We start from the raw sequence: 27,938 nt of genomic DNA on the forward strand, positions 1-27,938 counted from the left end.
TCATATAAAAACATTAATAATATATTTTTCTCAATTTATAATATACATTCGTAATTTATTTATGTATCCATAAATAAATAATTGTTACAAATGAGTGTGTTATATATATATCATCACGTCTCAAATAAGTAGTACACGTCGACAACGGTTAATATGATTCAGAACTTTTAAAATTACAATTTAGTCCCCAAACTTTCTTTTAATTTTTTAAAAATTTACGGACCTTCTAAACACAAAATTCCACAGCTTCTAGCCCAGACCACATCCCTTTGACTCTAGCCCAAGCCCAATTATAATATAAATAAATGAAAAGTATTTAATGGATTGTTTTTTTAATTATTTTAAAAATACTATTTATATCACATAATGGTTAAAAAAAATAGTTTATAATTAATTAATTAATATTTTATTTTCTCTATCCGAGCAATAATATTTATTTTTAATTCATCAATTAAAACCTAAGATTTCTATACCTTAAAATAACAATTTTGTTCATAAAATCTGTGAAAATATAGATTTCATTTATTTATTTATTTATTTTATTTTCTTATATATATATAATATCGAGTAATTGGGTTGAATACGACAATTTAAAGGTTATAAATTTGGATCAAGATTCGTAATTTAAATTCGAAACTTGATGATTCCGACATTCTCTTTCATCTCTTGCGGCGTCGTCACGTTTCTGATTCCTTGCTCATAAGATATGGTTCGGGGACAAACTAAGGGAGAAGCTAGTAGGCATGTAAGTGACTTTATTGTTGGTCTGGTTGGATGACTCTTTGTTGTATGAACAACACGTGTTTTGTGGCTTCTATACATGTCGTATTTTTATAACTGCGTGACTTGTTTATGTTTATGATATGATATCAAATATATTACTTTTACTTTGTATATATGTTATGACGTTTCAAATGGTTCATTTTTTACCTTATTTTAAAAAAATTATTAACCAAAATCTCATAAGAACGTATCATTAATATTATCCGAGAAAAAAAAATTAATTTTTTGAAAATTTAACAAAACCCAAAAAAAAAAAAAAAAATTAATTAATAAAAATATTCTTCAAATTTGAGTTTTGCCTAAAAAATACTAGAATTTCTAGAAGTTTCAATAATATTTTTAATTTTTTTAAATGCCATTAAATTGGTTGGTCAGCATTAATATTAATATTTTGTTTAAAAAATATCCTTAAATTTTTAAAAATTTCATTAATACCTTTAAATTTTTTAAAAACACCTTTTTCAAAACCTTCAAATATTATTTTACAATTAATACAAGAATACTAATGAAATTTCAAAGTTAACAATAATAATTAAAAAAATAATTTATGAGATGCAAATAAACGATTTTCGTTGATATATTGATTGTAATTATTAAATAAACACGACTCTTCACAATGGTATGATATTGTTCATTTGAGCATAAACTCTCGTGACTTTTCTCTGGGTTTCTTCAAAAGGTCTCATACCAATGGAGAGAGAGTATTATTTAATTATCATACCATTGTGAAGAGTTGTATTCATCTAACATGGTATCAGAGCTATGCAACTTAGTAGGGCCAATAAATTGTTAAATCCTCAAATGTTAACAAAGTACTCCAAAAGAAAAAGGAGTCAACCCTCCTCAAAGGCATAGTAAAAAAAGGAGAGACGCACTTTGTTTGAAGAAAGGTGTTGGATGATGAAAATCCCACGTCAAGTTTATAATAAAAAAATAATTTTTCCATAGGTAGGAGACGTTTTAGAACCATATTTGATGCGATTATTTAAAACAATTGAGGATTTAAGGAGAAGTGTACCTGCGCACAGTCGCACCAAACAACAATGAATGAACTCTTCGCTTACGCCTTTTCTTGACAATTAAGCCTTTATACTTCCACGAAATTGCGCCTTCGCTCTGAATATTTGCATCGCTTCCATTTCTCCCCGAAGCCAGCCATCGAGCCACGCTAACTCTTCCTCTGCTCCGATTTTCCTTTTCTAGGGTTCTACGTCTACCTCAATTTCTCAAATTCCATCTTCATCGCAATCTTTTCTCACTGAATTCGCGTTGCCACTGCTGCTCTGCTAGGTCTGAATTAGTTGGATTCCTGACTCGGCAGATGTTCTTCACGGGCGATTCATCTACTCGCAAGCGAGTTGATTTAGGTGGCCGCAGTTCCAAGGAAAGAGATAGGCAGAAGCTTCTTGAGCAGACTAGATTGGAGCGAAATCGCCGATTGTCGTTGAGGCAGCAAAATTTTGCTGCTCTCAAAATTCAGGTTCTATTTCCTTTTCCTATTGCGTTTCTTGATCGACCTTTCAATTTCATGTTTAGTTCATATTGATCATGAATCGAGTCGATGAGTTATGTGTGTGTTTTGCTATTTGCTGTTGGTTCTTTATTTCAATTGTGAATTTGTAATTTCCAGCATGATATGGCAACGCCAAATTGCTCGAGGATTATTGACTGCAGCGGTCTTTGTCTCCTCTTGTCCCCTATATACATGCACATATATATATTTGTATATATTTTCTTGATGTGGATGTGAAAATCACTTTTGATAATTGGCGAACTTCATGTCTGATTCCTTAAGGATTTTGATACATTCGACACACGGAATCTTATAATCGTAGATAGAGGTGTGGTTTGCTCGCCTATTTTGCCTGACTCCTGTTCTAGGATAGCGTGTAATGTGGGGCGGTGAATTGCGCCGTTCTGCCACTTCATTTTCGGGGGAAATAAAATGCCGAACTCTTCTTTTATATACGCTGGACAATCAACCACCTTGTCCTTTTTGGCAAATGTCTTACAGGCATTGATCTAGCTGGACAATTCGATATGTACCGATTAAAGGCTCCCAGTTATTTTTCGTTTGGGTTTATTTCCATGTTTTATCATATTGTAAATCTTAGTCAGAGATATATGAATATATCCATGAAGGAAAGAACATATAAAATGAATTTAAATTTAAAATAGATCAAGGAAAGCTCATCTTTATCTCAGCAGAGTCGACATGTTTGGGATATCGATGCTTACCTCAGTTCTCATACTTACCTATTGTTTTCAAAGTAGATAAGAGGATCTCCAGCTTATATTAACATTCGGGATAATTAGATAAAGAGTTAATTATGTACTTCCTCTCTAACAGGATTTTTGTCTTTTGTTTTTTTCCTTGGAGCAGGATCATTCGATTCCTATTATATACTCTACTGATTAGTTATTTACTTTATACCCTTGAGAGTAGTTCCTCTTTGGATTTTACATTTACTAAATGGTTTTCTTGGACTTTCATCATGTCAAGTCACGTATTTATATTCTAATCTTTATTTTGACTAGTTTATTTCTACAGAAATGCTTCAGAGGGAGAAAGGTCTCTGAAGCTGCATGTTGTAGGATGCGAGAGCAATTTCATGATACTTATGGAGAGCATTGTGAGAAAGTTGACAGGTAGAACTTAAGATCTACATATAATTGTTATTTGACAACAATAATCTTTTTCCTTCCTCCTATTTCAATTGAGTTCCTCTAGTTTTCTTGACATTATTTGTTCAGTCAACAACTGTAGATGCCAATTTTTAATCTGATCATTGATATATATATATTTTTAATCTCAAATTGTCACTTCAACTCAGGCATTGTTTTGGTCCTGATTCAGAGTTTTTCCACCAGCTACTCTTTTTCTATAATGCAAAACACACTGGTGATTTTTCGGTTCTTGTAGAGGCTTGTCGGTTACTTCAGCAATTTGTTCGAGACAATGGTAACTACACAAGTATTTTCTTCTCTGAAAACCGAGCCAATTATTCGGTGTTTTTCATAGACCATTTTTACTTAGTCTAGATTTGCTCCATTTCTGTGAGTGCTTTTTTTGTAGTTCGCATTGTATTTCCTTTTCCACTCTCTCCATTTAAAGAATAAGAGAATTGCAGATACGTTATTTATTTATTTGTTTAAAATTTTTCCTTCAATATGGAGGAACCGTACATGTTGTCATTCTTAGATAATGGGGTAGTACCATTTTTCAGAAACCTCATTCCTTTGCAGCATCTTTTGTACCTTTATCTTTTTTATATTTATCTGTTTTATTTTCTTGAAGTTGGACAAAACAAATTCTAGTCATATAACTGTTATTTGGAAGCCAGTTGATATATTTCCTCGTCAAATGTATTTAGGACTACTCATTTTCGCTGATGGAAACATTAGGCATGTTATTAGGTGCTACTCAAGTTTATTATGAGGTTTTTCTTTTGGGAAGTTATTATATAAGTGACAAATGGAAATCCTGAAAATATTGATTGCTTTCTGAACCACTGTATTACCCTTTTTTTTTGCTATTTGTAGTTTTGTCTCTGGACTAGGTTCTCAGATTGATAACCGTTATAGTATTTCTTACTGCTGGTGCTTTTTAACCTTTCTTTTCATCACATAAATAGGGGATGTATTGAGCATCTTTGCTGGCAACGATTATTTATCCAACAAGGCCTTAGTGGACTACAGAGTTAAGAAATTTGCATACGCTTGCATCCAGACAGTATATCATAATAGGTAATAAGTTTTTCCATTTTAATATTCCTTGTAAAAAAGTTCTGATTTTCAATATTTTGAATGGTAAAATTGACTGTTGTCATTGTTGATTTTGTTGGCTTACTATGTTCCTTTAGTCGATATATGATATATTTCATAGATTTTATTTAGGCAGATATACTTGACTCACTTCTTTTAACCATGATCTAATGAAATTCAACATTTTTATATGATAAATTGTTGTTGTTGTCGTTTCTTTCTTTTTTTCTTTTTTTTGCAAATTATTCTTACTTGGTGTTATTCTGGCTAGAAACCAATTGAGGAATCAACTTTTTGCTGCACCTGAGAACTCGAGCACACCTGCAACTCTATTGTTAGATGCAATTGTTTTCTTATTACAACCCGAACTCCCATGGGTTTGTAAGATTGTTGGCTACTTTCTGGAAAGAAATGCATATGTGCTGATTAGGGATATCACTTTGGCGGGGAAGGTATATGTGTACTTCCTTTTTCTTCTACCTTGTGTAAATTTTTTCTTTGTGGTTTCACTTGCAAGTGATCTTTGAGCTATTCTGTTTTGTCAGTATCATCCTCTGCTGATGTTTTCAGAGAACTAATTCACATTCAAGCTATTGCAGGAAACTGAAGATTCGCATCCCAGCAGTTCAGTGCCTTCTTTAGAACGTCTGCTTTCTCTTTTGAGTTCTCATGTTGGTGAGAAGCCATGCTGTTGCCCACGTGTTGATCCCAATTGGAGCTTCTCCTCCCAAATTCTTACTCTTCCTTTACTGTGGCAGACATTCCCTTACTTAAAGGAGGTAGGTTTCTTCCTAATTTATACCTGCAGATATTCCCTGACTTGGTGGAGTTCAAATCAGAAAGATTTTTCTTGTACTTTCCATGATTATTAAAAATTGGAAAGCTCTTTTGTGGGTGGGGTTGCCTCCACCCCCAGCCTTTAGGCTGTCTTGCTTCGTATGGCTACAATATATCCAATTATAAGTTTCTATTAAAAAATTATGTGTTTGATTGGACATTGCATTCACCAACTTTGCTTGATTTTATCCTCCTACTTTACAGATAATTTTGTTGAAACTTAGAGTTTGATTGGACTTTTGAACTTCTTTAAACTTTTTTAAGTACGAACTTGTTTTCCTTAATTCCTTTCCTTACAAACTAGTGTACCTTATATTTTATTTATTTATTTACTTACAAATTAGCGTACCTATTTTTAGGTTTTCGCTAGACGGGGGTTGATTGGACATTACATTCATCAGATGGCATCATGTGTTCAACATTACGCAAATGTACTCCCAAAGGATGTAACAGCTGACATTCCTGGCTATGCATGCCTTCTTGGAAATGTATTGGAAATTTCCAGAACTGCTCTATCTCAGCCTGACTGCTCATCCGAATTGGTAACTAGCTGATGTATATTACTTTTTTTTGAGCTCTTCTTTACACATTTAGCACCTCTATCTCTTTACCCAATTGATAAAGTTGCACGTGTCATCATCCTCTTCTTGGGATATACTGACTGAAATTGATGTTTTGACACAATCTAAGCTATTCCAACCTTTTATTCGTGGCTTGTGATCACAAAATCTTTTCTCCCATGCTCATCCATCTGAAGTGAAGTAATGAATCCCATTAACCTTGCTGTTTGGATATAATGGTGTTACTGAGGGTCTAAAGATCACATTCTCTTTGAAGAGAAATAGAATATGCATGTACTTCATTCTTTTGTTTTAATATGATTTATGCAAAAAAAGTTCTCTTTACAGATTTGTAGTGAGCAGTTATTGGTGCTCAAATCATCCGTGGTAATTGAAATTATAATTTTAAGTCCATTTTTTATTTACTTGTTGTGGATAGGCAGTAGATCTTGCTTCCATCACAACATTCTTGTTGGAACTACTTCCTTCGATGAAATCACCTCTTAGAGATATGGAAGAGAGTATGTATTCACCGTTATCTTCATTTTGGTTTTAGGCTTTGTTTCATGAATTTTTTTTATCTAATTCATTAGTCTTTCCATATATGTGACCAATGATTTTTTGTATCTGCATGTTGTCAATAGGTGCTGCATTGGGTGACGACGATGTGGTCGTGTCTGATCAAGAAATAGAGCTACCATTGAATAAAAATGTTGAGAAGCAGATATGTGATGCTATTGATCCACGATTTCTCCTGCAGTTGGTATATCTTCTGGTCTCGTTCCTCAAAGGCAACATTTTAATTAATCAGAACATCTATATTTCTTTTAACAATATGGAATTGGTTTGCGCTTCCCAGGCAAATGCTTTATTTGGGCAGATTTCCCAAGTTAGTGGGCCTTATGATGGTCCTGATGATAAAGAGGTCAAAGCTGTTGGTACAGCCTGTGCTTTTCTGCATGTCACTTTCAATACACTACCTCTGGAGCAAATTATGACCGTTCTAGCATACAGAACAGAGTTAGTTCCAGTACTTTGGAATTTTATAAAGAAGTGCCATGAGAACCAAAAATGGTCGTCCTTTTCGGAGAAGTTGGCATATTTATCAGGAGATGCACCTGGTTGGCTATTACCTTTGGCTGTTTTCTGTCCTGTGTACAAGTAATATTACTTACTTTATTCCTGCTTATCTACTTTTTGAACTTTGTTTTGATCCCTGATCTGATGTTATGTGTGGTAATATTGTAAGTTTGGTATGTCCTGATTGCTTTTTTTATTATGGATCAGGCACATGTTGACAATTATTGACAATGAGGAGTTTTATGAGCAGGAGAAGCCACTATCATTAAAGGATATCAGATGTCTAATTATTATTTTGAGACAGGCAAGTTTTCTTGAAAGCCACCTTGTAACTATGTTGCTGCAATGCCGTGCTCAGTAGAGACTTTCTTAACATGGGTGTTCAGTTTTTTTCTTCTTCATTTCTGGATAAAAATAGTTCCTGCTTTAGATTTTGTTGAGAAAGAATTAGAAGGGGGTACTTAGTTTAGGGTAGTCATATTTGTAATGTTGCCGTTTATTCTACTTTCTGCAGGCCCTATGGCAGCTTTTATGGGTGAGTCCTACAGCTCCTAGTAATTCTGCAAAACCTGCCGCTACTGCCCATGTTACTAAGAAGCACACCGTTGAATTCATTCAATACAGGGTTACAATTGTTGCTTCAGAGCTCCTGTCACAGGTATATAAGTTATTTGAGTAGTGTATTTTCTGGTTGGCTGCTTTAAATTCTATATCCCCATTTGATATTTTATGATGCCATTCTATGTTATATGAGCGCAAGAGATTTACCAGACAGAAAAAGTCTTTTCTTCCTTCGTTTAGCTTCATTGAAATTTCTTGAGAAAGGCTTGTGCTTGTATCTTATTAATTTTCTCGGTTTGTTTGTCTACTAAAATTAAATGGCCTTATTGTAGTTGCAAGACTGGAACAATAGACGGCAATTTACACCCCCCAGTGACTTCCATGCTGATGCCGTGAATGATTATTTCATTTCTCAGGTAATTATTCTTGTTGAGTATGCACAGCTTTTAATGATCTGTTATCTGTCCCTCATTCTAATTATTTATTTGGATTTTACTCTTTGTAGGCCGTGATAGAAAATACCAGAGCACATGATATACTTAAGCAAGCTCCCTTTTTAGTACCGTTTACAAGCAGGGTTAAGATTTTCACTGTAAGCAAGCTGTTGTTTGATTTCTTTATCCACGATATATATTTCTTGGGGTGAGTGAGTTTTAGAAATATTTATGGTATTTTATTTATAGTTATTTTCCTAAAACCCATTTCAGTCACAACTAACAGCAGCTAGGCAAAGGAATGGATCTCATGCGGTTTTTGCTAGAAACCGGTTTAGAATTCGACGAGATCATATATTGGAGGATGCTTTTAGTCAGATGAGTGCATTAACTGAAGATGATCTTCGAGGATCGGTAATTTCAGACTTTCAGCTTTTTTTTTTTTTTTTTTTTTTTTNGATTCTTCGTTTATTCGATCTCTGAATCTGCGCTGCTTTCTGGAGGTGATTCACTGGTGAGTTGAGTTCAGTCGAGTCGAGTTCCTTTTTTCGTTTTCTGTTGATTTCTTTTCCTGTGTTTTTGGTTTGCTAATGGCATTCCTCTGCATCTGGTAGTTTTTTTTTTTTTTTTTTTTTTTTCACTTTTTCCTTGCCCTTGTGAAAAGGCCTCTTCCTCCCTCCCTCTTTTGGATCTTTTAGTTGTAGAGTTAGTTGTAATTGTTTATTTATCTGCCTCTGTTGGATCAATTGCTTTAGTTTTCTGCATGCAGATACGTGTGTCATTTGTTAATGAATTTGGAGTTGAGGAGGCTGGAATTGATGGTGGTGGTATTTTCAAAGATTTCATGGAGAACATTACACGGGCAGCCTTTGATGTGCAGTATGGTTTATTTAAGGTCATCATGACATTCTTTATTATTAGGATGGCTTTGTAATTGTTGCGGAGTCATTGGACAATATGAATTACGATAAGACTGCCATAGTTGTTTGAGATCACTTTTCAAAATAAAAATCGGTTGTTTGAGATCTATTTCTTAAAACTTAAGGAATACGTGAGCACATAGTGTTCAATTCTTCGAATTTGAGTAATTTTCTGCTTGGTAATCCAGGAAACAGCTGATCACTTGCTCTACCCCAATCCTGGTTCAGGAATGATACATGAGCAACATCTCCAATTTTTTCATTTCCTTGGAGTTCTTTTGGCTAAGGTATGGCTATAGCACCCAAGCATACATGCAGTTTACTTTGGTTGGATGTTGAAACATTAATGTATCGCCTGACAAGAATATAAATACAATTTAGTAGTTTAAAATTTGCGGTATTCCTACACAACACTTGATTGCATCCTGTGTTCTACATGCTTTTCTATTATAGAAGTTGCTGCTCAGTTCAATGGTTTTCCAATGCTTCACGTTTTAAATCCTTCTTTAATTCTCATGCTTAGAAGTCTTAATCACATTAAGCGATTTCTGACGGGATGTTATTTTACCCTTCTTCCTGTAGGCAATGTTTGAAGGAATTCTTGTTGATATTCCTTTTGCAACATTCTTCTTGAGCAAGCTAAAACAGAAGTAAGGTTTTAGAAGACTTGCTGTTCTACTGTTTTTGTATTTTATGCATTAATCCATTAATCGTAGTATTGACTATTGATGATGATTGCTATGGCTAGTTGCAAGTTATTAGACATGTTTAGGGTTCTAAAAATCTTACTTTTTATTCTGGGTGCACTGCCCACTGATGAGGTCGTCAGTAGCTAACTTCTAATTGTGGAATTTAGGATGTTTGATGCTGCATTCATTTTCTCATTATGTCATAGGTCTTCATTTACAGAGTTACTCCATACTAGAATAAGTCTGCTCTTGATTTCAGTATCTGAGTTGTACATTGCTTTCTATATGATTTATTAGATTTTAATACTGCATGGTTTCCTGGTATAAAAACATGGAATTCTATTCTGTGTGGGGAAAATATGTTAATCTGTAACCAAACATTGAATGTTGCCAATGCTTATCACTACAGGTACAACTATCTGAATGACTTGCCATCCTTAGACCCTGAATTGTATCGCCACCTTATTTTCTTAAAGGTATATATTCCCTCATATCACTTTTAGCTGATACCACATCCAATACATCTCTAGAAAGAACTCCCTCTCTGATCAATGATCTAGATCAAAATAGTATCCTGGTAGAATCTCATTCTCACTCCTTACCTTGAATTTGGGGATATTCCCATCTGATTTTCTGGACACAGCATTTTGAAGGGGACATTTCTGAACTGGAGCTATATTTTGTTATTATAAACAATGAATATGGAGAGCAAACAGAAGAAGAGCTACTCCCTGGAGGAAAAAACCGTCGTGTCACAAGTGAAAATGTCATCACATTCATTCATCTTGTTGCCAATCATCGTTTGAACTTTCAGGTATTACCGTAGTTTGTCTTTGGTTTATCCAAAGTGTCCTCCCTAGGCCCTATTCTGATTTTTATAGAAAAAAATGTCATCCACAGATACGGCAGCAAAGTTCTCATTTCTTGAGAGGGTTTCAGCAACTTATACAGAAAGAATGGATTGATATGTTTAATGAACATGAATTCCAGGTACGATTCACTGAATTTAGGAACGTGGTTTGCATTAAAAGGTTGCTCTGCTGTATCATCTTTTGATGACCTGTTTATCATTGCACGTCAACTTACTTCCTTTTTCCATTGAATCTTGAATCTTGCTTTTTTGAACAAGAACTTTCTCCTCTGGCTTTATACAAGCGTTGTCTCATTCATATTAGTATTTACAATACTTTTTTTGGAAAATGTTAATTTGAGGAATGTCTTTTCTCCTAGAACGTACAATAAATTCTTGGTTAAGCACCGTGATTTGGATTTTTATTCTTCATAGTTCATATTTTTCTTAGTTTATGGGTAGGGGGACAGTGGTTTTGATAATGTTGAGCTTTAATTTTCGTGTGATGTGAAACCCTTAATGAATTGAAGCAAGAACCTATAATGATTAGGAGGACTCTCGACCATTTTCTTTGATAGCCTGGTATTGGGAGCCCTGCCTCAACTTTCACCCAAAGTCAGAACCCTAAGACATCAAGGGTTTTGTCTATCGGGTTCACTTGAAGGTTCAATCACGTGAGTTCTGATCACCTACAACTATCAAAAACCTTGATGATTCGATACTAGTCTATTCATTAAGATTCAAGTTGATCATTCTCAAAGAGGCGTAAAGTTCATGACTAAAAGAAGTGTTAAGGCACAATTTTACAAATCATTAAAACCTGAAAAATATACAAAGCAAACTAGATCATTTATAGCCCTAAATGGACTCTTTAGCTGCAGCAACTAAATTCCTTATGACGGCAAAAGATGAGGGAACAAAAGCCCTTATGACTGAAAAAAAATAAGGAAAACATAAACATAAGCCATAATTTAGTGCACATCATGGGCCAATTGCTAAATACTATCAAATTTGTGTTGCTAGTCTTGTGGGTCCAAGGTAATTCATTTCGATGCCCTTGACTGGTCTACTTCTTTTCAGCTTTTGATATCAGGTTCACTGGACGGCTTGGATGTGGATGACCTACGGACACATACTACTTATTCAAGTGGCTATCATAAAGTAAGTTCTGTTGAACCTCCTTTTCATATATATTTTTCTTTTCTTTTCTTTTCTATGTATGTGTTCTAAGAGAAAATTTTGTAATCTTGTAAGATTAGTAGGATTAATCTTTTTTTGAATGTAATAATTCATGATTGAAGATATTGAATATAACATGTGTTATAGTCATGCAATCTGAATTATGATGACTCATTTAAATCTCATAATTGTATATGGGGTTGGCGGGTTTCACTGGGTTAGTTTGAAGCCTTTGGAGCTGAGGGGATTGGGTATCGATTTTCTGAGATTACATAATGAAGTGCTGTTGACGAAGAAGTTTCTTGAGAGAGACTAATATGTTGTTCTATAGGAGGATTATTGTGAATAGGTGTGGTTTGCATCTGTTTGAGTGGGTAGTAGATTTTAGGGTTGAGGGCTCTAATAAAAATCGCTGGTTGGCTATTGCTTCGGCTTTCCCCATGCCTTTTCAATTTGTGAAATCCTTTTTTGGGGAGGGCTCTTAGATCTCTTTGAGGAAGATTTTGAGTAGTCTCTTGTGGTTATAACACATCTCGAGTAAGAAGTTGCATTATGTTGCTTTTGCCTTATCAACCTTCGATTCTTCCTCTTCGTTATTCTCTTGCCTTCTTTCTAGAGGAGAGGCTCTAGAGGTGGTGGATCTTCTTTCTCTTCTCTGTGATTGAAGGGACATCATATTTTAGTTCTTTTGAAGTGCTTTTCCTGTAGCTCTTTTTTCCATTAGCTGTCTGTGCCTTCTCTGCCCCAACTGCCTCTGCTTTCTCCTTGCTTGGGAACCTTAAAGTCCGTAGGAATGTAATTTTTTTTGTGGTAAATTTTACGTGGGAGAGTCTTGGCCCATGTCCAACATCTCTCTTCATTGGTGTTGCCCCACCATAGTGCATTCTTTGCAAGTGTCAGGTTGAAGACTTTTGATATATCAGTTTGCTCAGTCTCTTTGGGCTTTGTTAGATTTGTAATATAATCAGGTTCACCATGGTGGAGGATATGCCTTTTTATTTCCCTTTTTGTGATAACAGTCTTGTGGCACACTATCTCTTCACTATCATTTGGGGTATTTGTTTTGAGCGTTATAAATGGATCTTTAGATAGGTTGAGAGATCGTGTGGCAAGGTTTGGGAGCTGGCTAGATCTAATGCCTCTCTTTGGACTCTCACCAAATCTTTTTGTAATTCTGATTTTGTTTTGATTTTGCTATACGGGTAGCCCTTTTCTGGAGTTTGTTTTTGGGTTCCCTGTTTTCTCGTGGGGCTTGTTTTTTTTTTGTTTTTATTATTTTATTATTTTTTATGCCCTCGTAATTATTTCATTTTTTCTGAATGAAAGTTTGGTTTCTTACCAAAAGGAATAAAGGGTGACAAGCATCTTTGCTTTCTGTTTCCTCATTTATATCAATTAATAAGAACATTCAGTGGTCTCTATCTTATTGGAGGATGATCACTCCCCTTCCGTCTCTTTGGGATTTAACCCCTTGGATAGTCTCTCGATTGAAGGGTTCTTTTTGGTCTGTTCGCATTGTTGTATTTTGTGTAGAAGGGCAACTGAGGACCTTGATTGTATTCTGTGGAATAGTGAGTTTGCTTTTGGTCTCTTCAAGGAGTTCGGTTTCAACTATAGAAGTTCTCAGGGTTTGAGGGAGGCTCTTGAGGAGTTTCTCTTCCATCTGCCTTTCAGGGGAAGAAACTATTTTTGAAGCAGGTTAGGGTGTGTGCTATCTTGTGGTATTTGTGGGGCGAGAGAAATAATAGAATCTTTAGAGGAAGAGAGAGTTCTTCTACGGATGTCTGGGACATTGTTAGATCATCGGTTTCTTTTTGTTCCCTGGTGTCCTCTTTTTGTAATTATGTGTTAACTCACATTTTACTTTACTTTATTTAGACTTCTCCTTTTTTGGGTTTTTATTTATTTTTATTTTTTTTATAATCAAAGTTCGGTTTTTCATAAATGAAAAATGCCGGCTAGTTTCTTACAAATATATATATAGCTATAGACTGTTGGTTACTATTATTCGTACTTGTAGTCACATTTTATGTTTGAATGACAATGGCAACAAAACTTGAACTTGCATTATTTAGAAATCACTGCATGGTCAGGCGCAACCATGATGAATAAAAAATCTCTCCTATTTTTTTTTAATCATGTTTTTTTCTTCTGTTGAATTCTCATCAGGAACATTATGTCATTGAGATGTTTTGGGAAGTTATCAAAAGTTTCTCAGTGGTAAACCAAAAGAAATTTCTGAAGTGAGTCATTTTATTACACTAGCCATTGGTTACTTCTTGTTTCTAGTTGGCTTAAGGAAAAACCGGAATTTAGAAGTAAAAAATTGGATCGTGCTTTTTCATCAGGTTTGTGACTGGTTGCTCTCGAGGTCCACTTCTTGGCTTTAGATATCTTGAGCCATGTTTTTGCATACAAAGGTAATTTGATGTTTTGTTTATTTTCTTCCATTCTCTTGGTTAAAGCTGTGTCATCGCAATTGTTATTTTTTTGTTTTGGTTTCCCGGGAAGGGGATAATCTTGTTCGTTCTTGAGCTTAATGTAAATTACCCTGCAAGTGAGGTGTCATGTAAACTGTAACTCAGTAGGAGAGAAGGTACATTGTTGTCTAATGAGGACTTGGTGAGGCATTCCTGTTCACACGTTGAAACTGTATTCAGGCACATAGATTATCATGCATTGGAAAAAAAAAAAAACATTGCTATTTAATGTTCGATTTAATGCCCATGGACACAAATATGTTGGTTGGTCAAGGATAGCTGTATCTGATTTATGTTTTTTTGATCGAGATGGATGAGTTATTAATTTGACACTAGTTTATTATTTCTGTTTCAGGGCTGCTGGTAATGCAAATGAAGAAGCTCTTGATCGCTTACCTACATCAGCGACTTGTATGAACCTTTTGAAGCTTCCACCCTATAGAAGGTGCGTCAATATAATTCTTCTTTACCTTGTTGAACTGAAAAATGAAATGTCATCCTTCAGTTTTTATGAATCTTGTTTTTGTGATGCAAGCAATCAGATATTAGTAAACAACACACTATAAAAAGAGATGGGGGCAGTATGAGAAAAATGTCACTTGTTAAGAAACTAAAAGGTGTAGCCGAGTGTTTGTCTTGCACGTTAAATTGTTGAAAAAATTTAATATTTCCTCTAAAAAAATAATCAAATAAAAATTGTTGCAAAAAATATTTTCATGCTAGATTTTCCAGTGGAGAGAGTAGGGGTGCAAGTGAAAACCGAAAACTCAAAAAGACTATTTAACCGACCAAAACTGCTTTGGTTCTAGTTGGAACTGGTTCAGTGTGTCAGAACTGTCCGATGTGATTTTTATTAAAAAGCATAATAAAGTATAGTGGTCGAGTTGGCTTTAAATTTAGGCTTGTGTTCTCAAGGTCACGAGCTTGATTCACGGGTCTGCATCATTTTTATTCATATATCATAATGCCTTTGTCTAGCCAGCTTATCAGCCCAATTGGCATTAGCCTAACAGCCCATTCCCTAGACCCAACACCTGCAGTGTACATGGTTTGAACTGAACGACAAACCACAGATTAAACCGACTGAACTGTCGATTAATCAGTTTATGAGGCAGGCGGTTCAGTTATGTACCTATGGTTGTTCGGTTAAGTTTACTATTATTCTATATATATTTGGTAGCTAAAGTTGAAAGAAGTTTTGTTGACATTGATTTGTGAACTGCAATGCAGCAAGGAGCAACTGGCAAACAAATTGATGTATGCCATAAATGCAGATGCCGGTTTTGATCTAAGCTAATGTTAAATGGTACCAGCTCAATATTCCTTCTCTTCCCTGCTTCGTTCTTTGCATTAGAAGGAAAGATATCTATATAGCTTCTGTGTAGAGAGCAAGTTGGAGGACCGGATAAGCTACAAGGGGGAACCTTTTAAGTGCAAATGTTCTAATGCCAGAGGGAATAGATTGAGCGAGCATAGATCGGATTCTTGAAAACCCATTTCGGGCCAGTGCTGATTTAGTTTCACTGGTTTTGGTTGAAAAATGCCTAAAAAAATAGAAAGATACGGCCAGAGATTGGGGGTGCCAAGCCAGTTACGACGATGAAATAAGGTTGTACAAAAATTGGTGTTAGGGTCTGTTTGGAATGTCTGTCAAGTTCGATAGAGAGAGTAGGGTTGGTAGGATCTTAGGAGAATTCTATGAATACACTGTTGACTCAAATGAGTGTACATAATAATATATATTTTAAATTTATGCTCTTTCTTATGTATTGTATATTTTTTTCCTCAATCTTGCGGACAAATAAAGTCTCTAATCATTGCAGTTTTACTTGTACATTCTTGCATTCTTGAAAACAAAGTGAAAAGATCTGTAGACCTTTTCATTTGATGCTTGTAGTAGATTCATAGTTTCTTCTTCCTTTCTACTCTTCTTCCTATGGTTCCATGTTATCCCACACGTTTTTCTCACCGAGAGTTTCTTTTAGTTTAGCTTTCAGTTTAGATGTCCATTTAATCGGTGAAGTTGAGATTTTATAGACCTACTCTAAACAAGCAAGATATTCTTGTATAAACGAGGTGTGACAGTGAGTGAGGAGGATTTTTTCCTACCCCAACCTTGTTCGTTTGATTCGTGCTTGAGCCGGATGATGAAAAATTATCATGTCTGACTCAAATTCTTGCTTGGTCTTACTTTATATATATTATATTTCTTCTAAGCGGGTTATATTTTTGCTTATAAAATAATTTTTTTTTAATGAAAATTACATTAGAAAATGAAAATTATTCATTAGGTTTTTTTTTTGGAAAATATATTTATACGAATTGTGAAACCTTAGAGAGAATTTATTTTTGCAATTTTTTTTGCTTCGTTCTATGCAAAATATTAAAGAAAATTGAAATAGGTGTGGGGAGGAACAGGGTGGCTCTCGTGTGGACATATATAATGGTCATAAGGTGGCGTCTAGTTTGGTTATATTTATTATAATTTGGTTGAAATTTGTAACAAACCCAAAGTACAATGTTAATATGGGAAAAGACCAAAACGAGAAAAGAACCCAAAGTACAATGTTTAGTAAATATGGTAAAAGACCTAAACGAGAAAAGAAACATTTTTGAACGTCCCAATGACACGCTAAGACTCTTGGCCATTCTATTTGTACATGAAAAGAGAATCAGATTCTAGTTGTATTGTATCGGAGATGAATCTTGGCCATTCCTGCCTTTCAACTCCCCTAGACTAGACTTTTGGGTCTTATAACGAACTAATTGAACCTTTCAAATATGTATAAAGTATTAATTGAACGTGAGGAGAAGAGTACGAACAAATAAAAAAGAAGAGGAAACAAAATAAAATCATTTTCTTTTACATATCTATATCCATCCTTTACATATTTATATATGTATCCTCTTTATCTTTACTTGTGTATATAATTTAGTTAAAGGGTATATTTCCAGACATCATGATGTATCGGTATTTTTTATAATCTATTTTATTAATGAATCGGTAGAATAGATACGCATACAAATTAAAAGTGTTATGAATGTTATTGAATTTGAATATTCTTCACAAAACCATTTAAAAATTTATAAAAATCTAAAAAAATCTAAAAAAATGACCCAAAAATAGTGTCCATGCCAGCCAAACCAGCCTAATACTTTTGAGCCATTTTTCGAACAAAATGAAGATAAAATAAGATGGTAAAAAACAAGGGCCGTGGGGAGCAAGCTGCCGCGGGTTGGTGAGAGAGCTGAGACGGCGCCTGGCCTGGTTCCTCCTTCCACTCAAAACGATTCCTTATTCTTCTTCTTCTTCTATTCAATTTTCTCTCTGCCTCCATTCACCCATTCGATTACGCGCGAATACTTCCACAGATTTGACACAGTCAATTCCAGCTTGAACAACATCAATCATGGTGAAGGTACGCATGAACACCGCCGATGTCGCCGCCGAGGTGAAATGCCTCCGAAAATTGATAGGCATGCGATGCTCCAATGTCTATGATCTCTCACCCAAGGTTTGGTTGTTCCCTTCTGTCAATGATCTTTTTAATGAGCCATCATCTGTTTCTCTACCTAGCTTATGATTCATTTCCTGTTTTCTGGATTAAGTTTCTCTTGAGGATTGCTCATCATACTTGTGGAAGTGCCTTGTAGAATTTGATCCTAACATATGCATGGATGAGTATGAATTGTCGTTGCTGCATGTTTCGATGTTTTGGGTGGACTCTTGTTACAAACAGTTACTTTTTTTCTTTGACTGATTATGTTAGATTTTAGTTTTGTTTTCCAAAATTGAGATTGCGTAATAACACACACTCTCTCTCACTGTGTCATCTCTCCCCTATCGGTTATAAAGACATACATGTTCAAGCTTATGAACAGTAGTGGAGTCACTGAATCGGGTGAGAGTGAGAAGGTGTTGCTGTTGATGGAAAGTGGAGTCAGACTACATACGACGGAATATGTTCGGTAAGACATCATTAAACATTGTTGCATATACTTGGAATGTATTTGCAAGAATTGTAAGAGGATAGTAGCCGATAATCAATTAATTTTTGCTCTTGTAGAGACAAAAGCAATACTCCTTCTGGTTTCACTCTCAAACTAAGAAGGCATATACGCACAAGAAGACTTGAGGATGTACGGCAACTTGGATATGATCGGGTATGTTTTTTTTTTCTTTGTTCAATTCTCCCTCACATATATCATTATTTATTATAGGCCTCATTCTTGAAGCGCTTTCTATGTTTTTTCAGATCATCCTATTTCAGTTTGGGTTAGGTGCTAGTGCACATTATGTTATCTTGGAGCTGTATGCCCAGGGTAATATCCTTCTTACGGATTCTGAATTTATGGTCTTAACTCTTCTTCGATCTCACAGGTATGTGAAGATAATTTCCTGTCTCTTTTCTCTTTACTTAGCATGTACACATTCATACATGATGATACGACATATGCACAAGCATAAGACTTCAATTTAGGGAAGAAGAATAATATTATTGTATTTCTTCTATTCCATCTAAAACAAATACAAGGTTCTCATATAGAAGAAAGACCATCAACCAGCTTATTTGAGAAATGTGTTTTTGATTATTGAATGTATATGTTTTGATGTCTGTCACTTATCTCTTGAATTGCACTTCGTACCTTTCCAAAGAGTTCGTTTTAATCTTCTTTAGCTTGGGGTTCGGCTTCTCCCCATCTTGTATAATTTTATCCCATTATTGAAATTGTTTCTTACTTAATAATAGAGAAGAAAAAGAAAGCAAGAAAGAAGGAAAAAAAAGAATTTTTTTGTCAATATATTGGTTATTAGCCTTATATTTCCACCTCTTAGTGGCCCTATGTTTCATGTAAGGTGGATAACAACATTCTCTTATGATTTGTTATCTCATTAAGTTGAGTTTATAAATTATGAAAAGAACATTTTCAGGGACGATAATAAGGGGGTAGCAATCATGTCACGACATCGATATCCAACTGAAATTTCTCGAGTGTTTGAGCGAACGACGGCTGAAAAATTGCAGGAAGCACTCACTCTGAGTGACAATGTAGTTAACCTAACTGGTAACGAAAATAATGAAACAGATCCTTCAAAGCAACAGCCGGGTAACCACAAGGTCCCGAAGCCTTCTGTCTCAAGTAAAGCCCAAGGTGATGGCAGTCGAGCCAAACAGACTACTTTGAAAGCTGTTCTTGGGGAGGCACTAGGATATGGAACTGCGCTGTCTGAGCACATTATATTAAATGCTGGTCTGATTCCAAATATGAAACTTTGTAATGATAATAAACTTGATGATGGTAGTCTTCAGCTCTTAGTGCAAGCTGTTGCAAATTTTGAGGATTGGCTAGAGGATGTAATATTTGGTACTAGAGTTCCTGAAGGGTACATTTTGATGCAAAAGAAAAATGTTAAAAAAGAAGAATCTGAGGCTTCAACTGATAGCGAGGTATCGTTTTACTTGAGCTGTTTTAAGCTGAAGAATTCTTTGTCCTGTCTCTACACTAATGGACAAATGTGCCGTACCTATATATAAGAAACTTGCTATGCTCATTCTTTCAGCATTTTCTTTCCTTTTTCTTTTTACATGCAGATCTATGACGAGTTCTGCCCAATTTTATTAAACCAATTCATGTCTAGAAAGTACACAAAGTTTGAGACATTTGATGCAGCTTTGGATGAATTCTACAGTAAAATTGAGAGTCAAAAGTCAGAACAGCAACAAAAGGCCAAGGAGAGCTCTGCAACTCAAAAACTCAATAAAATACGCATGGATCAGGTCTGTCCAATGAATTTGATTACTTATTAAGTGCATTTCAATGTATTTTTAGATTCTACAGTGTTCATTGAGTATCCGAGAAGACTATTGCAATCACAGTTGTTATTCAAGTGTGTTACCAATGGATTTCAAATTTCTTCTTCGGGGGTTTTCTTTGGTTTTTATGGTTAGAGAGAAACTGAAGAAATTTTTTGGAGGAAGACAGGCCTTCAGGAATTGTTGCTTCTTGTGTAATGCTACAAGCCTTTAGAAATTATTGGTTTTATTTATATTTGTACTAATTCAAAGACCTTTTGAGAACATTTTTTTATCGCAGGGTGTTCTCCGTTTTGGGCATATCATTCTATCTATTACTGAAAAAATTATTTGGCACGATTTATATTTTACGTTTAAGCTATATGCATCACATCATTCTTAGAGTTGTGTGCCGTGTGTATTGATATCTCTCAATTTACTTGTGTAGGGAAATCGTGTAGAGATATTAAAACAAGAAGTTGATCATTGTGTTAAAATGGCAGAATTAATAGAATATAATTTAGAAGATGTGGATGCTGTTATATTAGCCGTTCGTGTTGCTCTTGCCAAAGGCATGAGCTGGGAGGATCTTGCACGAATGGTGAAGGAAGAAAAGAAATCTGGAAATCCAGTGGCCGGTCTTATTGACAAACTTAATCTTGAAAGGAATTGCATGACTTTGCTGCTGAGCAACAATCTTGATGAAATGGATGATGATGAAAAGACACAACCAGCTGATAAGGTGAAAATTATATTACTGTTAGGGCTAAGCCTTCCTATTTTCTATTAAACTTTGCTTGATGTGAAAAAAAAAATCTTCCTCTTTGGATGCTTCTGATTCCTTGATGTATTGAAGAAGGGTTATAATCGAACTACTTCATCATATTATATAATATCCTCTATTACCTTGTTTTTACATTTTGCGTTGCTATTACCATTATTTATTTGTCTTAGATGCTTTTGATATGCATTTTGTCTATGTGCTTTTTGGTATTCTTATAAATTTCCACATTTCATAATCTTTCTTAGGTAGAGGTGGATATTTCACTTTCAGCTCATGCCAATGCTCGGCGATGGTATGAACTTAAGAAAAAACAAGAGAGCAAACAGGAGAAAACTATTACTGCACATGAAAAAGCTTTTAAAGCTGCTGAAAGAAAAACTCGTCTTCAACTTTCCCAGGTAGCATTACAATAATGGTATTTTCCCCTTTCATGTGTGCTGATAAAATACTATTTATTTTTTTTTGTGGTCTATAAATGGGCATGATGTGATGACGTTATCACACTTGATGCTTAAACCAGTGGACCGGCAGTCATCTTGTAGTCTTAAAATTTGTCATATCTGGCATGGACCTCTGAAAATATGTGCTGTTTCTGGCAAGAACCAACTAAACTTTTGAGCAATTTGATTCTAGCACACTTGATGCTAGTCTTGCTGCATCTAGTCTATTTCTGGTTGAATGCTCGAAATTGTATTACAGGTCAAAACTAGCAATATGCCATAAATGGATCTTGATTTGGTTTCAGCACTAGATCTTCTACAGTTTGGTATCTGTTCTATTTTCAGATGATTACAATATGTTGTATGGGGCATAGAATGATTTTTTGTTGGGACAGGAAACAAAATTTTACTCATGGTCACTTGTTCATATTTTTCTTATTGATTTTTCCCAAAAGTATATTTTCCTATACACACAATCAAATCTTTCAAATTTAATACTCGTAAAGTTGAATCTATGAATGCTTGAGAATAAAGAGTCCAATCCAGAGTTGGTTGTAAACTTTATTGAGCTTAAACTTTAAAGAAAGTATTGATCTATTCATCAAAGCTTTATTACCTCACCTCATAGAATTATCCTTCTTTCAGTATTGTAAAGTTATATATCAATACCAGTGTGTAAGATGTTTTTTTTTTATTTTTTATTTTTTATTTATAGTTATTTTTAAATTACTATTTTTTATTTTTTAAATGTATAATGTATGGAAATATAAACTACATAATTGGTTGTGGATGTTTAATTTTGCTTAAAATTATGGCAATTAGTGTACTTCCTTTTTTTTAAAAATGATGGTGAATTATCCTCAAAGCATCTAGTAGACTACTTAAAGGAGTTTATTATTTTACAAGAGTGGACGTGTAACTTCTATCCATTCTTTTTTCCCAATATACTTTCATTTTATGTGCGTATTTGTCTATGGTATTTGATTAGGGAATTATATATGAGTACACATACACCACCTATAATATGAAAAATGATTATGGATATCTATATGTTAATGATTTGCAAAATAGAATTCTCTTATTCATTTTGCATCTAATCTGCTTGTAGCTGGTGTGTTTGCTGCTATGTTAGATTGGAGGGATGTAGTTTGCACAAATAAAGTGTATGATTCCCTCCATTTCACCAGAAGGCGAGAAAAAAGTAAAAGAAAAACCTGTTACTTATTGAACTTGTGGATATGGCCATATGGGTATACAATAATGTTAATTATTTTGAACGAGTAGTCTTGTTAAATTAGACGGATTGATTATTGTATCTCTCCAAAAGAAGACAAATTTACATCTATTATGTTGATTTTCCTTTTCTATTATTGTGACATTCTCTTATACTAATTATGTGATCCTCAATCCTTATAATTAAAAATGTGCAGGAAAAAAAAGTTGCCACGATATCTCATATGCGCAAAGTTCATTGGTTTGAGAAATTTAATTGGTTCATTAGCAGTGAGAATTATTTGGTTATCAGTGGACGTGATGCTCAGCAAAACGAGATGATAGTTAAACGTTACATGTCAAAGGGAGATTTGTGAGTAATTTTCTTGCTGTTCATAATTGTTCCACATCCTAGCTCAAACAAATAAACAGTATTGATTAGTTTGATGTTTAATTGCTGTGCTTAAGGTTCTAAAGTTTTTTACATTCAGTTATCCCGAGTGAGATGTAGTAGCTCAATGTTCAGGTTTTACACATAATGTTGGCTTTCATAATTCTGGTAATACTGTGATCCTAATTTGAAAACATTGGCTTCTGCCTGTGATGGTGTTCCGTTATCTCATAGGTATGTCCATGCTGATTTGCACGGAGCTTCTAGCACTGTGATTAGGAATCACAAGCCTGAACAACCAGTGCCTCCACTCACGTTGAACCAAGCAGGATGTTTTACGGTAAGGTATCGCTAGTGAGACTAACTTGGATTCAGTTAAATGGTGAATCATCTCATTGGTTGAATTAAGATTCTCTCTCTTCTTTTTTCCTTCCTTTTGTCATAGGTTTGTCATAGCCAGGCATGGGATTCAAAGATAGTCACTAGTGCCTGGTGGGTTTATCCTCACCAGGTTAGCAAAACTGCTCCTACAGGGGAATATCTTACAGTTGGGAGTTTTATGATTCGTGGAAAGAAGAATTTTCTTCCTCCACATGCTCTTGTCATGGGTTTTGGATTGTTATTTCGCTTGGATGAGAGCTCTTTAGGTTCACATTTAAATGAAAGGAGGGTAAGAGGTGAGGAGGATGGAGTGAATGATGTTGAAGAAAATGAACCTCTTAATGAAGAATCTGATACTGAATATGAGAAGAGGGAATCAGAAGAAGTATCCAACCCATCTGCCAATTCAGATAGACTAGTTATAACGAACTTACCTGGACCCGAGGGCACTGAATCACTTGACATTCCCGTTGAAGGTAAAATGGATTTGAATGGTATCAATAAGGATAACCAACCTGATGTTACAGATAATGTTTCCCTTGTCACACCACAACTTGAAGATCTCATGGATAAAGCTCTTGAGCTTGGATCTGGCACTGCATCTAGCAAAAATTATATATTAGAGACTTCTAAGGTTGATTTGGTCGATGAACCCCATCCAGATGATAATAATGCTGCAGTGAGAGAGAAACCCTACATCTCAAAAGCTGAAAGAAGAAAACTTAAGAAAGGTCAGAATAGCAGTTCTACAGACAGCAACATCAAGCAGGAAACTCAGCAATCAAGAGATATTGATGTTTCTTTGAATCATCCTCCAAACAAGGTTAATAATCCGAAGTCAGGTTCTGTAAAAGTCAGCCGTGGTCAGAAGGGTAAACTGAAGAAAATGAAAGAAAAATATGCTGATCAAGATGAAGAAGAAAGAAGTATCCGCATGGCTTTATTGGCAGTAAGCATTCATTTTTTAATCTCAAATGGTTGAATATTTCAATTGAGATCGAGTTTCATTCGTTTTTTTCCCTCTTTTAGTTCCACTTGATGAGAAATTCAATTTACATTTCTCTTTGCCTCATAGCAAAATGTTTTCCTCATTGAAATATCCCACAACTGTGATAGCCAATATCCATTTTGCGTGTTTCTCTGCTCTGCAAGAGCATGACTATGTCTTATTTTGCATGCTCTGCTCTGCATGATCATGACTATGTCTTATTTTTCTTATACTATTACATCGAAATATGTCCAAATGAGTGTAATATCTGTGTTCAATCTTTGTCTTCTTCTCAGCTTTGCACTATGATGCTCATTTAATTCTCTTCCAACTCTGCAGTGTGAATTCATCAGCTGTGAATGATATTTTTGATAACCTAGCTCTCCAACTTTCTAAAGTGTGTGCATTTTTTTTATATGAATTGTGAATTGTATGCATAGAACCCTTCGTCTCGTACATACTTTGATAGGAATTGAATTTATATTTGTACGCTGAGGGAAAGATTACAAAACAGGGAAGAAATTTGAGTGGTTCCTGCCCTTTCTATTCCAAATTAATTTTCTTTCATCCATACAGTTATGAGCTTACCAACTGTGGATGATGTTTTTGATCACTTAGCCCTCCAACTTTCTGATATGCATCCATGGAACCCTTGATCTAGTAGATACTTTTATAGGAACCATATTTATTTATGTACCGAGAGAAGGAAAAGATTATGAAGTAGAGACACAGTTGTCTTTCCAACTCTCCCAATTCTGAACTGTTTGGAACCTTGATCTAAAACTATTTATGTCTAATCTCGATCTCTATCCACAAATAAATTATGGCTATTATGACCCTAACCACTGTCCTTTCACACTTTGAAAATGGAAATGCATCTCCTGAGAGAGGATGCATTAAAATGGTGGAAGTGTATAGATTTTGAGTGGTACTTTTTAAAAAATTTTGAATGTTGATCTATAACTCCATTATTGACAATATTTTTGGTTTACAGTCCTCAGGTAAGCTACCGAAAAATGAAGGGCCACAAAATGTGAAGGAAACAGCTTCTGATGTGAAGAAACGTGATGAAGGTAAATATTCTTGGTTTTCACTGTTTGAAAAGGGTAACCATTTAGTTTACAACTACCAAGTATCAATGTTAGAGGCCATTATTAGAAAACAAAAGAATCAATGTTGGAGGCTGTTAGAATATGTTCTAGTGGATTCTGAATCTCCAATTTTTATCTAGTAATTCAAATGGGCGATTGAAATTAACAAATGGATTGGCCTTGTCAAAAGGAATAGCTGAAAATTGCTCTTGATACCACGTGTTCAAATTTCGGTGGCATTTTCTTAGATATTTAATGTCTTGTTAAACTTGCCGCCAAATGTTATAAAGTAATAGTTTTCTTATGAATTGGTCAAATGAAAGTGAAGCATATTATCTGAACACTCCCTAAGAAATAAGAACTTCTCATTGATATTTGAGAAGTTACAAGCTGAAGTCCTTTTGTAGAAATCATAACAAAGCGTGCAAAGCTGAAACCATTTACACCCCTAAAATTACAAGAAGATATACTTCCTATATAAAAAGAAAACATTATGAACAAAGCCCTAAAAGTGGTGGGAGAGCAGGATATTTGAAAAGTTACAAGTAAAGATCTTCTATTAAAAGTTCGACTAGTACTGCAGGTATTGGATGTGGGAAAAAACTACGAAAAAAGAAAATCTTGTTTCATTTGTATGTGACATAAGGATTTTCTGCTTTTATGCTACTGAAAACTCGAGCTGGAGAATTTCTTTGATCTCCTCTATTGTTTTCCCGAGCGACCGTGTCTTGACAGTGGGTATTTGAAAACCTTTTGCTTTTCTTTTCAAGAGGTTGTCCGGACCATTGATGATCCTTGAAAGACGCTTTTCCATGGGTTGCACAATGTGGTTATTTCCAAAAGGAGACTTGTCAATCAATGCCAAAAACCCAAAAGTTCAGGAGAAGCTGGATAAGTGTGAGAAAACTGTGCCTATCTAAACGAGGCCCCTTAACTCTCGTTCAAGCTGTTCTTTCAAGCATTCCAACTACAGTTGGTGGAAAGATCTAGCCTGGATGGATTATGTGGACTCCGAGTAGCTCGATTTTGATACCTCATGCAGTCTTTCTTTGACCATTTGATTAGATCACCTCGTGCTCTTGTTCATTTATATGATATGCAGATTTACATCTTTATGATCGTTATAGTTTTTAGTTTTTCCCCCAATAAATAAACTTAAATCATGGCCTATGTTGATAATGCATGATCTTATGGGGTCATATATTTTGATGTCTGAGTTGTCTTTGCTATGACAGGCGCTCTAGAGGCTCCAAAAATATGCTACAAATGTAAGAAGCCAGGTCACTTGTCTCGAGATTGTCCCAAACATCCTGATAATCTTTCACATAGTCACTCGAATGGTGCAACGCAAGACGATCGCCAAGTGGCATTGGACGATGATGCCGAACTGGACAAAATAACTATGGAAGAGGATGATATTCATGAAATAGGTGAAGATGAGCGAGAAAAACTGAATGACGTGGATTACTTGACCGGACATCCTTTGCCTACCGACATTATCTTGTATGCTGTGCCGGTGTGTGGGCCGTACAATGCAGTGCAATCTTACAAATACCATGTTAAGATTGTTCCAGGCCCTCTAAAAAAAGGGAAAGGTAAACTAACTTTCGCACTTTCTTTATAGAATCTTAAATAGTTTCTTGACGTATTCGAAATTTTTAAAAAGTATCTTATTTATTAGATAAGTTAGATCTTAGCCTTTCAATTTATTGTCTGGTAGATCCGTGAATTTTAAGAGATTGTTGCACAAGTCAAAGACTTATACGACACAAAATAAAAAATTTAGGGATCTGTTGGACACAAATCGAAAGGCTAAGAACTTGTTAGATACTTTTTAAAGTTCAAGAAGTCAGTGGACACATCATTGAAAGTAAAGGACTGACCAAATACGCACAAACCTAAAAATCTAGAACTAAACATGTAACTCAATCAAGCATTCCATGTTCTAGTGATTCCATTTCATAACATACCTCTTCGTTCACTTGTTGTTTTTAGCTGCAAAAACTGCCATGAACCTGTTCGCGCACATGCCCGAAGCAACAAATAGAGAGAAAGAACTGATTAAAGCATGCACAGATCCAGAGCTGGTGAGCGCGATCATCGGGAATGCTCGGGTTACAGCGGCGGGTCTCACTCAGTTAAAGCAGAAGCAAAAAAAGGGAAAGAAAAGCAGCAAACAAGGAGCTGCTGCTAGCTAGCTCCATCTTGAGGTGTGCATTTTGGTGAAAGGGCAAAAAATCTGTCTTTTTTAAGCCTTAGCTAGAGAGCCTCTATTAATATCCCACCCATCTTACAAAGGAACCTTGTGCTTCAAACAAAAAACCTGCAATGTCTGTATATTAATATGTAGCCTTACAGATCACATATTACAAATGCCGAGTTTTCTTTTCTCTGATGTTTATGTTATTTTTTAATGACTTTTAAGCGCTTAAAAATAATTAGAAAAACACAAATAATAATAAAAAAGTGAAACGGGTTTGGAATGGAAATAGTGTACTCGTAATTATTTTGATGGTATGTGTAACGACCCAGATCCACTGCTAGTAGATATTGTCCTTTTTGGGATCTCTTTCGAGCTTCCCCTCAATGCTTTAAAACGTTGTCTTCTAGGGCAAGGTTTCCATAAGGGTAAGTTTTCACACCTTTACAAATGGTATCAATGTGTCAGCCTTCTCGCTGTTCCCTGAAGGGTGGTAGACACGAGGTGGTGTGTCAGTA

The 27,938-nt window shown here is 35.1% G+C and overlaps 2 protein-coding genes across 3 annotated transcripts; both read left to right on the top strand.

Moving 5' to 3' along the window:
• The first annotated feature begins 1,837 nt into the window (after nt 1–1,837).
• Nucleotides 1,838–15,949, top strand: LOC111499207 (E3 ubiquitin-protein ligase UPL6). 2 transcript variants are annotated; one of them, XM_023150722.1, is made up of 26 exons: nt 1,838–2,263; nt 3,335–3,432; nt 3,618–3,745; nt 4,419–4,530; nt 4,820–5,000; nt 5,148–5,327; nt 5,745–5,927; nt 6,385–6,466; nt 6,590–6,708; nt 6,805–7,106; nt 7,233–7,329; nt 7,540–7,683; nt 7,919–8,002; nt 8,092–8,178; nt 8,294–8,434; nt 8,790–8,915; nt 9,129–9,227; nt 9,523–9,590; nt 10,039–10,105; nt 10,273–10,443; nt 10,530–10,619; nt 11,560–11,640; nt 13,828–13,901; nt 14,007–14,078; nt 14,494–14,583; nt 15,369–15,949. In XM_023150722.1, the coding sequence occupies exons 1-26, from the start codon at nt 2,105–2,107 to the stop codon at nt 15,433–15,435; spliced, it is 3,102 nt and encodes a 1,033-aa protein (XP_023006490.1). In that variant the 5' UTR covers nt 1,838–2,104; the 3' UTR covers nt 15,436–15,949. The 2 variants fall into 2 exon arrangements, with proteins under 2 accessions (XP_023006490.1, XP_023006491.1); XM_023150723.1 differs by having other exon boundaries at nt 2,179–2,263; nt 3,322–3,432.
• A 1,375-nt stretch (nt 15,950–17,324) lies between these two features.
• LOC111499204 (nuclear export mediator factor Nemf) lies at nt 17,325–27,615 on the top strand. Its single transcript, XM_023150719.1, has 14 exons — nt 17,325–17,653; nt 17,995–18,107; nt 18,206–18,302; nt 18,395–18,519; nt 19,072–19,588; nt 19,733–19,918; nt 20,382–20,675; nt 20,963–21,115; nt 22,588–22,742; nt 22,995–23,100; nt 23,206–24,090; nt 25,124–25,202; nt 26,456–26,815; nt 27,216–27,615. The coding sequence occupies exons 1-14, from the start codon at nt 17,549–17,551 to the stop codon at nt 27,416–27,418; spliced, it is 3,378 nt and encodes a 1,125-aa protein (XP_023006487.1). The 5' UTR covers nt 17,325–17,548; the 3' UTR covers nt 27,419–27,615.
• The last annotated feature ends 323 nt before the right edge of the window (nt 27,616–27,938 follow it).

This window comes from Cucurbita maxima, unplaced genomic scaffold (genome assembly GCF_002738345.1).
Source record: "Cucurbita maxima cultivar Rimu unplaced genomic scaffold, Cmax_1.0 Cma_Scf00026, whole genome shotgun sequence".
Lineage (NCBI taxonomy): Eukaryota > Viridiplantae > Streptophyta > Magnoliopsida > Cucurbitales > Cucurbitaceae > Cucurbita > Cucurbita maxima.